The 12,855-nt window shown below is 50.5% G+C and overlaps 5 protein-coding genes across 5 annotated transcripts; 1 reads left to right on the top strand and 4 right to left on the bottom strand.

Annotated features, from left to right (window-relative positions):
• Window positions 1-48: 48 nt before the first annotated feature.
• ABOM_004666 (uncharacterized protein) lies at window positions 49-1,661 on the bottom strand (the record flags this gene model as incomplete). The annotated part of the gene is made up of 9 exons (XM_022531795.1): window positions 49-438; window positions 493-555; window positions 610-652; window positions 714-834; window positions 894-914; window positions 964-1,079; window positions 1,136-1,338; window positions 1,396-1,487; window positions 1,607-1,661. The coding sequence occupies 9 exons, from the start codon at window positions 1,659-1,661 to the stop codon at window positions 49-51; spliced, it is 1,104 nt and encodes a 367-aa protein (XP_022390329.1).
• A 1,613-nt stretch (window positions 1,662-3,274) lies between these two features.
• ABOM_004665 (uncharacterized protein) lies at window positions 3,275-5,062 on the bottom strand (the record flags this gene model as incomplete). The annotated part of the gene is made up of 8 exons (XM_022531794.1): window positions 3,275-3,742; window positions 3,794-3,836; window positions 3,889-4,009; window positions 4,061-4,197; window positions 4,248-4,456; window positions 4,517-4,589; window positions 4,651-4,755; window positions 4,848-5,062. The coding sequence occupies 8 exons, from the start codon at window positions 5,060-5,062 to the stop codon at window positions 3,275-3,277; spliced, it is 1,371 nt and encodes a 456-aa protein (XP_022390330.1).
• Window positions 5,063-6,304: 1,242 nt separating this feature from the next.
• Window positions 6,305-8,165, bottom strand: ABOM_004664 (MFS quinate transporter; the record flags this gene model as incomplete). The annotated part of the gene is made up of 5 exons (XM_022531793.1): window positions 6,305-6,466; window positions 6,521-7,522; window positions 7,582-7,767; window positions 7,831-7,970; window positions 8,042-8,165. 5 exons carry the CDS (start codon window positions 8,163-8,165, stop codon window positions 6,305-6,307), a joined length of 1,614 nt encoding a protein of 537 aa, XP_022390331.1.
• Window positions 8,166-8,459: 294 nt separating this feature from the next.
• Window positions 8,460-9,459, top strand: ABOM_004663 (SMP-30/gluconolactonase/LRE family protein; the record flags this gene model as incomplete). Its single annotated transcript, XM_022531792.1, has 2 exons — window positions 8,460-8,765; window positions 8,827-9,459. 2 exons carry the CDS (start codon window positions 8,460-8,462, stop codon window positions 9,457-9,459), a joined length of 939 nt encoding a protein of 312 aa, XP_022390332.1.
• On the bottom strand, window positions 8,810-12,826 carry ABOM_004662 (uncharacterized protein; the record flags this gene model as incomplete). The annotated part of the gene is made up of 10 exons (XM_022531791.1): window positions 8,810-8,817; window positions 8,877-8,942; window positions 9,135-9,470; window positions 9,577-10,513; window positions 10,643-10,708; window positions 10,765-11,361; window positions 11,411-11,471; window positions 11,531-12,436; window positions 12,488-12,612; window positions 12,662-12,826. Coding segments are annotated over 10 exons (3,267 nt in total), but the record flags the coding sequence as incomplete, so codon positions are not given.
• Window positions 12,827-12,855: the final 29 nt, after the last annotated feature.

The raw sequence follows: 12,855 nt of genomic DNA, 5'->3' as shown, positions 1-12,855 counted from the left end.
TATTATACGTATGTTCAGCGATCTAGGATAACAATAGGAGCATTACTGTTATGGATACTCATGAGTAACCTCCACCGTTCTGTGCACTGTTATGTCTTTAGACTGTTGTGGGCTTGTATCGAGGTCCCCCATGATGTCCGCTCTGTAGCCACGTTCTCGTGTTGGAGTTAACACCAGCTCGAATGCGTCGGGCATACTGCCCTCATGCGAGTGGTTGATGATCGAATGTGCCGAGTCGGTACGATATCTTGAATGTGATCGCGAATGGGAGTGCAATGGCGCCAGCCCTCGTTGCGGTCCGCTCGACTTAGGTGCCCCTGGCGGGTAGTTGGAGTGAACGGTAGAGCGCAGGCAGCGAAAGACCTGCCGAAGAAGAGGCCAGAGAAGCGGCACATTGGAGACGTAGACCGCGGTAGCTACCTCTGCGACATACCATTTCTGTCTCCTTGTTTAGCAAGTTGTTGGGATTTACACGTTGGTGAGCGGACTAACCAAGAACCGAGCGTTGGTGAGGTTGGAGAAATTGTAGTACTTATTCAGAGCTGCCATAAGTATCTAGACACTGGTCAGCGATCTAATCGCAGCAGGAGTGTATTAGGATCCACAGACAACGATCCCACCAAGACTGAACACAGCGCACACTGCAACCTTTCTGCGATTGAAGTTAGTTATGTATGTTGGTATACTCACGCGTCGGGGGTGGGTGCCCTTACTGCTTGAAAGGCAAGTGTGATCGGATGAAGAGCGGCAATGGGATACACAGCATCATCACATCTGAGGAGATATTGAAAACGGTTGTCGTGATCAGATGGTTAAAGTAGGTCCCACACTGGACTATAGGATTATCCAGCTGTCAGCTCACGTATTGAGTGCCCACATCCATTATATCATACAGTCAATAGATTCAATATCCCCTGTGATTCATTAGCTGTGTTTTGAACCATGATATACGAAATGCCATACAGTAATGGTTGATCGGCCTGCACCAGACTCCCAACAAGAGGACCTCAATGACAATGAAGGAGATCACTACATAGACTGCAACGATTTTCACAACCAAATGCTCCTTCATCATAAGCCTGCCGATGAGATGCATTAGCCTTCTAGTGCGCAAAAGCTCCGGACATTGGCGTACGTGAGACGACTGTAGATGATGAGAAGGCAGCCCTTGACCAGCCAGATTGTAACCAGAGCGAACTGTTCCAACATGAAGATCGCTTTGTTCGCCCAAACCATGAGCGCTTTGGCATGTGGTGTAGGATATTCTTCTTGAACAATCGGATCACTGCTAACCCAAGCCGTAATATTTGCCGTGATAGTAACCCCCGTGAAGGTGAGCTATGCACTACTGTCAATTCCAATCCATCTCCTGCAGCCGTCCACCCGTGCACGAACCGCAATTACACACATAAGTGCATCATCCATTTGTAGTTTGCTCCATGACTTTAACCGTATGCGTCGAGAAACTCTATCCCCGGTAAGTACTGCTCTCCAATGTAGTCAATGTACGTGGGAACGAACAGCCGACATCCGATAATTATAATCCCTATATCACCTTGATGTTAATGATCGGAACGGGCATTCCTGCCGGCGAACGATAGCTTACCGACTGCATATAAGATCCATGACTCAATAGCGAGTTCTCTGGCAAAAGGGTACATAATGCCGAGTTCACCTCGAATCCACAGGATCTCCGGTGTCTCGGATGCTACTCATATATACCGGCCTATGTGCCTTGTCCAATCTGTGCATCTTTTACCGGGGCTAGGCCGAATAAACTGTTAAATCGAGACACTATATAAAAAGATGAGACCTCCAATTGCCATGTGGAGACCGGTCTGTCGACCTATAGCGCCAGAGGACCGAAACAGTCGCGGAGCCGTTCCATAAGAAGCTCCCCTGTTATTTGGTCTCAAACTTTAATAAAGCCTATCAGTTGTAGGTCAATACCGGTCCGGCTTAGCTTTATGAGCCAATGCGTCGGTGCTAGGGCTCGGCCAACCTTTCGGGTTGATCTCAGAAGGTTAAACAGGGCCCAGGCCAAAGCGGGAAACTATACTACGAGCACATATCGCGAGCTATAACGGTCTGCGTGTCCTGAATCATGGAATGGACTGAGAAGAAGGTGACCTGACTAAGGATTTTCATATTCTTTTCTTTTTCATCTGAAGACCGAGAACCGGAGAGTACTTGATGATTAGTCGTTTCCAGGGCACCCCCCCCCAAGAAACGGTGTAAGACATGCTCATCATAAACTCCCATGCGTGGCAAAATCCTGCAGGAACGCCTCAACCTCCAATGCTTATATGATTCGGTTTTAGAATCGTATTAGGCGTCATGACTTTAACTCAGCAATAGTGCCGTGCGGGCAAGGCGACAAGCCGAGAGACATGCATCAATCGACCCCGGGAGATTGGGAGACCGTGCCAAGCCGGCGACGTTTGACAAAAGCGGTATATAAAGGCGTCATGGGCAGTGTCTATGTACAATATTAGGCTTGCGGCGAGGCAAAACATCCTGCGGGAGAGAATCCTAAACCTCAGTATGCAGTGCGCACGCCTTCCTGAGACATCAATAGACTTTCGGATGTTCGAGTTCCCAAGTTCCCGCGGCTCGGCCACGTTCATATCCTGAACTTTCCTGCCGCAGTCAATTATCGGATCGTCGGTCTTGGTGGAGGCCCTGGTGGGTCTCATATCCAACTTGGAAATGAAAGCGCAGGTCTCCCCGTCACAGTGGACACAGCACTGCCTGCCACTCCGTTCCAAACTGGTACAGCGAGACAATCAAAGTTTCAATCAAGCCCCACAGAGTAGCCTGGCAAGGAAAGGACTCATAAGAGAGTCATGGCTTCAGAAACAAGTGGTGGTCGGCATTGGTCTGATGGAGTTCCTGTCGTGGACTAAGGAATTTCCTCGGCATTATTCCAAGGCATGCGAAGGGAGGGTTTAGGCTCGAAGAATGTCTCATCAAGCAAAGGCTCAGTTGCTCTGGCGTCATGGAAATTGGTCGACACGTTATCTCGGGTGTATTTCGGAGAAATATTATTGAACCTGTTCGTACACCAAGCTACACGACCGCCACTGACCTTTTATTTATAAGCCAGCCTCCTTGAATAGATAGCTCAAGGGGGTTTGAATAGTGGCCTCTGATTAGCTCACTTCTATTGATCCAACTACGGGGCTTCAGTAGTGTAGGTTACTCTATCGGCGATATTATTATTACCTGTTTATCTCGATTATCTATCATTAATTCAGCCGCAAGGTCCGGGGGCTTATCTCCGTCCTGGAACTGTTACAGCGGCGCCCTTCTGGGTATCATCAGGCCTGGGCAGTTCTTCCGTGACGTGGATGCTGGTTTGATGCCAGATTTCGAGTGGGATTCCTTGGTGGGCTTGCTGCTCAGGGTCTTCCTTGATAATCTCTTCCACGCTCTCCGTTTTCCGTACCCCGGACATGGTGACGGATGTCCAGAGGCTCTTTTTCTGTGAGTCTGTGTGTCTTCTCGTCCTACTATGCGTTCCCGTGCCATATCCGTAGGGGGTGTAGTGGTGTGTCCTGCCTTTGCTGTGCGAACTACCGGTCCAGGAACTGAGGTTGAAGACGCGGCGGACCAGACTCCAACAGTTGGGGATGTTGGCGACGCAGACGGCGGTGCTGGCCTCGCGGACGTACCAGAAGAGCCATTGGGGGCTGAAGGGATCTTTGAAGCTGGAAACTTTGCTGAGAGTGGCGCATAGGATCTAAGGGCCATTAGTCGCGATCGGTGGGCTTGGAGAGATTGCCGGTCTTACAATGAAGGCTCCCATGCTGAATACACCCACTAGAGTGATTTTACTACAATCCTGCTGGTTAATACTGGACAGTGCCTACGTCGTTTGGAACGTACCTGCGTAGTGGCAAACTGGCCGATATGAGGAGCGGCAGCGGAATGCACATCATGAGAATGTCTGACGAAATATTGAAGACCATTGTCATGATGAGGTGATGTGTCGCGGTCGAACATTGCTCTGGGATTGCTAGTTAGATACAGGGCCTTTCAGGGAAAAGCGATTCCATACCGTTGGGTGTGGGCACAGCCCAGTAGTTGTAGAACGGCCGACACCAGACCGCGAAGTAGAGAATCTCTAAGAGAATGTACGAGCCAACCACATACCCGGCCAGGATCTTGACAGCCAGCTGTTGCTTAATCCCTTCCCTATTACCGTCTCAGCGCAGTGTTCGATACAGACGGTTATTGTAACTCACGTCAACCTGGCGTAGAGGAGAAGAAGACAACCTTTGCACCCCCAAATTGTCGCTAGCATGCATTGCTCAGTTGCCAGCACCAGTTTGCTACCATAAATGCGGTCTTGGATCGACTCTGGTGTTAGATGTGCTTCTTCGCCCGGCTTCATTAAATTCGTTTGCGCATGCTCGATCCGATTCAATGTGACCACCAGTCCTGTGTAGAAGCACTATAGACGGACGTGTAAGAAAAGGTAGGTCTGTTCGTATCTTCGTCGGTGGCGACATACCAATACTAGGAGCATCAGATAGTCCTCTACCTGCAGGCTCTTCACGCTTTTCACCAAGAGCAGTCGCGATATGCTAGAGAGTGGGCATGTCAGTATTTGGAAGATTGATAGAGCTCAGGACTAAAGATACTCACAATCGCAGAATTACGATGAATACCGTGACCCCATACCAAATCCACGATTCAACAGTGAACTGGGACATGGTTTCTCTGCATCGCCAAACCGGGTGTCTCAGCCCCCTGGGGAGTTGTGCCCCAGATGGGCGCAGGCAAGGTTACATATGATAACTGTCGGGCCACCGGGGATTAAATCTCAGCCAAGAAGTGGAAACCGAATCCTGGTCGTATAGCATGGTCGGTATACGTAGCAACCTGCTGGGTCGAAACTGCCCACGGCGCAGGCAAAGTTTATTTCGACAAAAAGCCTCAGTTTCATGGTAACTACCAGTGACAATGCGGCGACGTCAGCCGGGGGGGATGGCAGGGAGACCCTTGGTGAATTCGAGGCCCCTTCTGGAAGACGAGGTTTAGGGCAGGAATTTGACATGATTGGGGGTCTGGTCGAGTGGACCTCTGGTCTGGGGCTCCAGAGTCTCCACCGTCCGCCGTGGAAATACGAGCCTGCGCCAATCAACTCCCCTATCACGTCACCTTTCCCAAGACACCACGTTTGGTGCAAACGCTATTCGAAACCCAAATACCGCCGTGCCATTGGTTTTATGCCACCTGCCATACGTGGCATGGTACGGATATTGGTATTTTAAATGCGATGGCAGGTTGGGCTTCTCATTGGCGACTCAGCTCGGGCCCTACGCAGACCAGATTCCGAACCTTGCCACACTATCGCCATGAGCCCCTGAACGCACGAGTGGTGTCTGGTATGATGTAACGACTTGGGTAGAGTCCTTGGACCCTGACAAATTACTGGAACCAGCGACAGGCCTCGGAAGATCCCTTTGGGGAAGGACAGAGTCCGTAGTCCAAGCAAAGTGATTTTGTCGATGGTCTTGTCGACGGTCTTGTCGAACTTCCTGTCTCAATTCAGGATTCATAAAAATAAATTGAGTTTGGACAGTATATTTTAATGCCTCTTTTCAGCTATCAGTTATCTACCTACTATATTAGTGCGCGATCGGCTGAGGCGATGGATTCGGCCGGGTAGAGATCTCGCATTGGATCGAGACCGACACGCGACCAGGCCAGCTCCAGCAAGAAAAGCCAGTTTATTCTAGCGATAGGATCGTGTTAAGATAAGATTATCTCCTCTTGCTCTCCCCACTCGCTTATCGCCGGATTTCCGTGTGGAAATTGCTGGATAATACCTCGTGTCTTGTCATCCTCGATTACGAGATTGAAATAACAGGACTCATATCCGAACACATAACCATGGCTAAGGCACTCTTTCTAAATGTCTAGGTCATGGTGACCAGACCACCCTCTTAACGCCCTGATGTTGGTATGCTATAAAAAAGAATAACCGGATGGCCTTGAATACTGTCGTTTTGATCGTACGATCGGTCGCCACAATCCATGAACGGTGGACCCTAATATTGCATGCATTAAGCTGTTCATGCGCGTACCATAGCACATACCCACCGTTGGCTTACGTGGCCTCTTGGTGCTAACCAAGCATTCAGGATAGAGATCATAAGTCAAAGATTGTGTGTTCATTATACATGCTTTTAGTGCTTCTTAGTTAACGCTGTTAGGTATGGCTATACCTCACGGGCCATGGTTTACAAACATCTGCCCCAAAAATAACTCCGGCCGCACATTCCTGACAGATAGTCTAAGCCTGTTCAATGTGCTTAGACGTTCCATCGGCCGACAACTTGTCCTCCGCTCTCTCTCCTTGAATCTCCTCGCGTGATGGGTAAGCCACCTGGTAAACGGTGTACCACGGTCGCTGGAAGAGGCTATCCAACTCCTCGAGGGATCTTCCTGTAGTGTCCTAACAACAGTCAGCGGCGATATCCTTAAGTATAACTAGAAAGTGAGTGCTCACCGGCATGGCAAAGAAGACATAAACCAACGATGTCAAACAGATACAGCCAAAAAACACAAAGGCTCCCCATTTCTGTGTAGCGGCGAGAAGACTCGGCATGGCACGCGAGCATGCAAAGTAGAATGCCCAATGAAACGCCATGGAAATGGACATGTTCAACGACCGAATTCGAATGGGGAATATCTCTGAACCGACCAGGTAAGGGATACTGAACCAACCAATACTCCAGGCCACCGCGTGGAGGAAGATCGCGACGATAGCGGCAGTAGACGCACGAGAGGCGCTGGGAGTCGCACCTATCTCATCGGCTGAGAGATGGCGAGTGACCCCGAGGTATGCGCCCACAAATATCAAGGTGATCAGTTGGAGGCAAATTCCGGTGATCAAAGATCGCCGTCGTCCGATAAAGTCAACAATGAACAACGCAAAGCACACCGTGCTCACGAACTTGACCACCCCATATATTCCAGTTGCCAGAAATTTGGCTTCATCACCGTCGATACCTAGGTATCCGAAGATTGTAGGCGAATATTGCGTGATGGCGTTGGCGCCAGAAAATTGAGAGAAAAGCGTGGCCATAAAGATCAAGAAGAAGCGACGGCGGTTCTCGACGGGGACAAAAGTCTCCTTCAGTAGGTCCCATACGGTCGCATTACTGACTGCTTCTGTTTCATGCAATATCTGAGCATCCATACCAGCTAGTTCGGACAAGATCACGGAATGATCGCGAGGCAAGCGGCGAAGCTTGGACATGGTCTGTGCTGCTTGTTCTCGATGGCCCTTGTAAAGAAGCCATCGCGGGGACTCCGAGCATAAGAAAGTTCCGAGTCCCCAGACCACAGCTGGGACAATCTGAAGGAGAGTAGGGAGCATCCATTGCTCATCAACGCCCGGATACTGTTTGGTCACTCCGTAGTTGATGAAAAAGCCCAGCACTACACCGAGCTGCTGGCACGCCGCAAAGAGAACTGTAAGAAGACCGCGAATAGCCTTGGGCGAGATCTATCAAGGCTAGGTGAGCGGACGCCACTATCACAAACGCACAGTTTGGCGCGGCATACCTCAGTAATATAGACCGGAGGAACAATTGACAACGGTCCAATTCCCAAACCTGCAATGAATCTGGATGCATACAGACCGGAAAGGCTTCCACCGCAAAGCCCTTGGCCCAAAACGCCAGCAATATAGATGACTGTAGCAATGCGCAGCGTCCAGCGTCGACCATATCGATCGTTGATGGGGGAGCACTACATACGCCTTCGCATAAGTATGATTGATTCATCTGTCGAATTGTAGCAAAAGCAACTCACCCCAAGACACCCAAAAACCGCCCCAGCCGTGGCTATAGATACTAACCACCCCTTTGTATTGGCATACTCATCCTCCAACTGTGTATCGACACCAAATCGGGTCTTAAAATGGGCTTGCGTAACGATTGAGGCAATGTTTCCTGTGAGAGACTCATGAATTAATATTACTCCAAGGGCGGAACTTCTATACTTGGCCGAGATCGTTGCTTACCTTCATCAAACCCTTTCGACACGCCAGAAAGAGCGAAGAAACATGTACACATCAAGACATAAGCATTGAAAACTTCTTTGGGGGCATCTTGCATAGCCCGTTTTGCATCAGCGATAAGTCCCATGGTGTGCGGGTCCTGGGACGAAATCTATAATCCGTGATCGAGAGAAACACAAAGATGTGCTTCTACCCTCTATTTAGGGGTACAGCGATTCAAAGAATTGCAATTTTATACTAGTACGTTCAAGCTTATACGGAGGTTAGGGTTTTCAACTCCATACCGCACGGCCATCGGAAAATATCCGACGCTCCACCGGCCTCATGGCCCCATGGGGTAAACAGAGTTTTTCAGGTTCATATATAGACCCAAATATGACCCTCCGCGTATGGCCAATGGAGCGTAGATTGTCCATCGAAAATGAATTTCTATCCAGTTCCTCCAGTGATCCAAGCCGAGATCTATGCTCGCATTCCGGACTCCCTCAGATGCACTGGTCAGCCTACTGAGTGGCGTGGCGGGTCAGCGCTTCCGGCGTCTGACATTTTCCTCGAAGGTCCCACTTGCGTTGCCGATGGAAGTCTCTACATAGTAGACGTCCCGTATGGTCGAATTCTCAAAGTGGATGCGGAAAAGCAGGTGACGGAGTGCGTTCGATGGGATGGCGAGCCGAACGGGCTAGTGGTGCGAGAGGATGGCTGCATCGTGGTTGCAGATTATAAACAAGTATGTGACCTGGATGGGATATATCACTTGTAAATATCATTTAGTTAATCGACTGCAACAGGGACTTCTTCTATTCGATCCTTCTACAAATACAATATCCCCAATGCTTACTCGGCGCAACCTCGAGCGGTTCAAAGGCCCTAACGACCTGATCGTCTCCTCCACCAACGACATCTACTTTACCGATCAGGGTCAAACGGGAATGACCGACCAGACCGGCTGCGTCTATCGGCTCTCACCCACGGGCAAGCTCGACTGCCTGGTCTCCAACGGAATTTCCCCGAATGGCCTGGCCCTCTCACCCGATGAGCGGTTTTTGTACGTGGCCATGACTCGGTCCAATGCCGTATGGCGCCTTCCTCTCCATACCGATGGGTCTACCACCAAAGTCGGTCTCTTCTTCCAGTCCTTTGGATGTGCAGGTCCCGACGGACTTGCCGTGGACGAAGAGGGGAATGTATTCATCTGCCATCCCAGCCTCGGTTCGGTGTTTGTCGTGGATGCGGACGGTATCCCCAAGGCCAGGATTGTAACAGCGCCAGGCGGTGGAAAGAATCTGACGAACTGTACCTTTGGTGGCCCGGATGGGAAAACATTGTTTATCACAGATAGTCTCAAAGGCAATGTGCAATGTGTGCGGTGGCACTGTCGGGGAGTTCCAGCTTCGAGAAATGTGAAACAAGCCAAGATATAGAATATATTTAACTATCAATGAATTGGATTCCAACTTCCTTAAGATCACATTAATCACCGATTTACAGTCACAGTCTTGACAGATATTGATACAGGTTATCCACTGCTGCCGTGGCACTGGCCAGCTGTGCTCTTGAGGTGGCAGCGCCAATGTGTGGTGTGCTAATGACATTCAAATTCTTCCAAAGGGCCTCGTACTTCTCATGGCTGGGTGGCTCTTGCTCATGACAATCCAGCCCTGCGCCCCACAGATACCCTTCCGATAACGCCTTGGTGAGGTCGGCCTCGTTGACAATACCACCTCGAGCCGCATTAATGAGAATTGCATCGGGCTTCATTGCGCGAATTTGCTGATAGGAGACCATGTCCCGAGTCTCTGTGGTAAGGGGGACGTGGATGGAGAGCACGTCTGCCTGGGAAAGCACCTCATCGACACTCTTTGCCCTGGTGTGTGGGATATGGGACCATACATCCTTGGGCATGTACGCGTCGTAAGCCACAATGTTGGCGTCGAAGCCACCACGGAAGATCTCCGCCACGGTGCGTCCGATGTTCCCCATACCGATGAGGCCGATCGTCTTCTGATACAAAGTCAACCCATTACAGGTCTCCTTCGGTACGGGCTTCAGCATTTGCCGGGATGTGATGGACCGAATTCCCCTCGCAACCGACAAGGCCAGTGCAACGACCAGCTCCGCAACGTCTCGCGCATTGGCACCCGGGGTGTTGAGGATCTTGATATCCCGCTGTGCACAAGCATCCTGATTGATCTTGTCGATTCCCACGCCGTGCTTACCGATGGCAATTAAATTCGGGCAGCTGGCGATGTCATCGGCGGTAACATGTGAGCTTCGCACTAACAGCGCTCTTGCATTTTGCCGCCAGTTCTTGAATTCTTCATCCTGAGGCTGAATAATATTGAACAAGGTCTTGGCGTACTCGATGGCCTTGGGAGGGAAGGTGTCAAGAACGTAGACGGTAGGCTTGAACCCAGTAGTAGAAGGACCTGCTGAGGATGAGGGTTCTGTAATTCCGGGGGCCATGATTTCGATATACTCGATAGCTGAATATTTCCAACCGATTTGACTGTTAGGTAGAGGTGATAGCATTATCCATGGTGGTATATATGATTGATCGGACCGGAATCCGTCCGACGGGCGTCCTCCGGATCATGCACGCCATACCCGGAGGAAGTCCTGGATCAGGCCTTGCATCGGATCCGAGATGATTTCTGGTAGTTCATCTAAAGCCTATTATCGGATATATTAGTCTATGATATGCCTTAGATCATATGAGGGAAACTTACCGGGTCGTGGTATGCTCCCTGCGCAGCCACGCTCGATAGAGCTAGAAGCAGTTTCCTGAGCACCTTGAGTGACTGGAACCGCTCCCCAATGGTCGTCAATAGGGCTGTACACTTGCTAATAATGGCTGTTTCCCGTGGAGGCCCTGCAAGTGCTGACAGAGAAGGAAGGCAAATGACAAGGACACCCGCCGCGAAGAGGTCAAACCCGTCAACGAATGATGCTGCATACTTTCCTTGTTCAGAGTAATAGTATGCATCATTTATATACGCTTGGCAGCCATCGACGACGTCATGTTCAACGGCTCGAGCGTCTCCTACTATACCACCATTGGATAGTGTACCTCGGGTCAATAATGCAATCTGGGTCAACGCTCTGCAGGTGAGCTGCTTTATCGAGACGGAGAGGACACTATCGCCGGGAGCGAAGTCCTTTACGGACTTTGGTGAATCTCGCCAGTAGCTTAGGTTGCGGTAGTGATACAAACGCCCTCGGGAAGAAGAGCTCCGCACACTAGACATAAGTCGAGCATGCATGATGATATGGCAGCCAAAGTCAAACTCAGCTATTGTCTTTGAGGTAGAGCTATAGACCGGAAGCTTGACGGTGTTAGCAGCTCTCAATAAATGCCCTAGATTGTGCTCTTACCTGAACCAGTATGTCTTCGTCCTCAATACTAAATGGGCGGTCCATCACACAACTTATAGTTCTGTAGCGCCGTCAGCCATGGCTCCTCACCTCAAAATCCTCCTTTTCTATTCGACTCACCTGTCAATTACATAGAGGGCCCAGAAGATGCTGCGTCGGCTGTTCAGTTCTTCTTGACTCGTATCGGAGTCTGGGTACAACTCCCGGTGCAATCTAAACGAGATGCATTTCTTCATTGCCAATCCCACCAGGTGCCAAGTGGATCCTCCGAGAGAACTGAACATGGAATACAAAGCTAATGACCACAGACAGTGTAGAGTCTTCACACAGTCGCCCTGCTCTATAATAACGGTAAATCTCTCCGTTGCGGCTGCATGCAAACCAGTCGCCAATAGCTCGCTCCCAGGCTCCGGTGAAAGTAACATTCCAATTGCCACAGCCATGTAAACTCTGAACTCCAAGAACGCGGTTCCTGAATTGGGGCCCTTTGTAGCACCCGGCTGCCCTCTACGGGCATCAAAGTAGGAGTCGAATTCACCCTGCAACTCGTTCCGGTCGATATGAAGAAACATCACCCCGATGTGGTCGAGGAAACGGTTTAGGTAAGGTGCGGCAAACTCTTTGCTGATCCCCGTCGCAGGTCCCATCATGGTCACGAATGTTCGTCTATGGTGGCACAAATCTCGAGACTGTGATGGATCCTCGCCTGATATGACCAGGGCGGCTCTCACCATACTTCCCATGGCTAATTCTTGAGGAAATCCACGAGACTCGTCGCGTGGCTCTGCCATCGCATTGCGGGACAGGAATCCAATCTCTCCCATCGCAGCCTGTACCGACCGCTCGCTGAAACTGGTGGGAGCCGTTGACGGTGTCTGGTTCGAATCGCCAGGGCTACCTACCGAAGTGGACTCCATGTTCGGCAACGGTTGAGGTGGAACCGACGCTTCCCTTTCTCGGCGTGCCCTTTGCTGTCGAAACTGCGCATCTAGCTCATCCCTCTTTCTCTTGAGAGATTCCACATAGCTAGATTCTGTTGTTAGCTCTGCTCAGCTTTCCACACTGCGTCACACGCACTTGGGTACGGCAGCATGCGAGAGGCCACTGCCCTCCTCCATAGTGGGCCCGATAGGGACGCGTCGGGGAGCACATTGCGCATCGGCTTCCACACAGGTTGTGCATGCCGGCAATTGTCTATCACACTATGATGGGTTAGCCTCACATCGCTGGATGTACAATATTGGTCAGGACCTTCTGTTTGCGTTTCCAGCATCTCTCGCAGGCCTGGAGTCTCCGTGGATTGGCTGGGGCCGAAGCAGGGGATGTCCGATGGTCAGACTCCATGTCCGACGACAGAACAACAATAGCGGGGAAGGATGACAATCCTATCGGACCTTGTGTTGGGGTCAAGCAGCGCTAAGTAGGCGTGAAGTCGTAGAAAGTGG

This window comes from Aspergillus bombycis, assembly GCF_001792695.1.
Source record: "Aspergillus bombycis strain NRRL26010 chromosome Unknown contig00030, whole genome shotgun sequence".
In the NCBI taxonomy this organism is placed as follows: domain Eukaryota; kingdom Fungi; phylum Ascomycota; class Eurotiomycetes; order Eurotiales; family Aspergillaceae; genus Aspergillus; species Aspergillus bombycis.
This window is presented reverse-complemented; position numbering and strand designations above follow the sequence as displayed.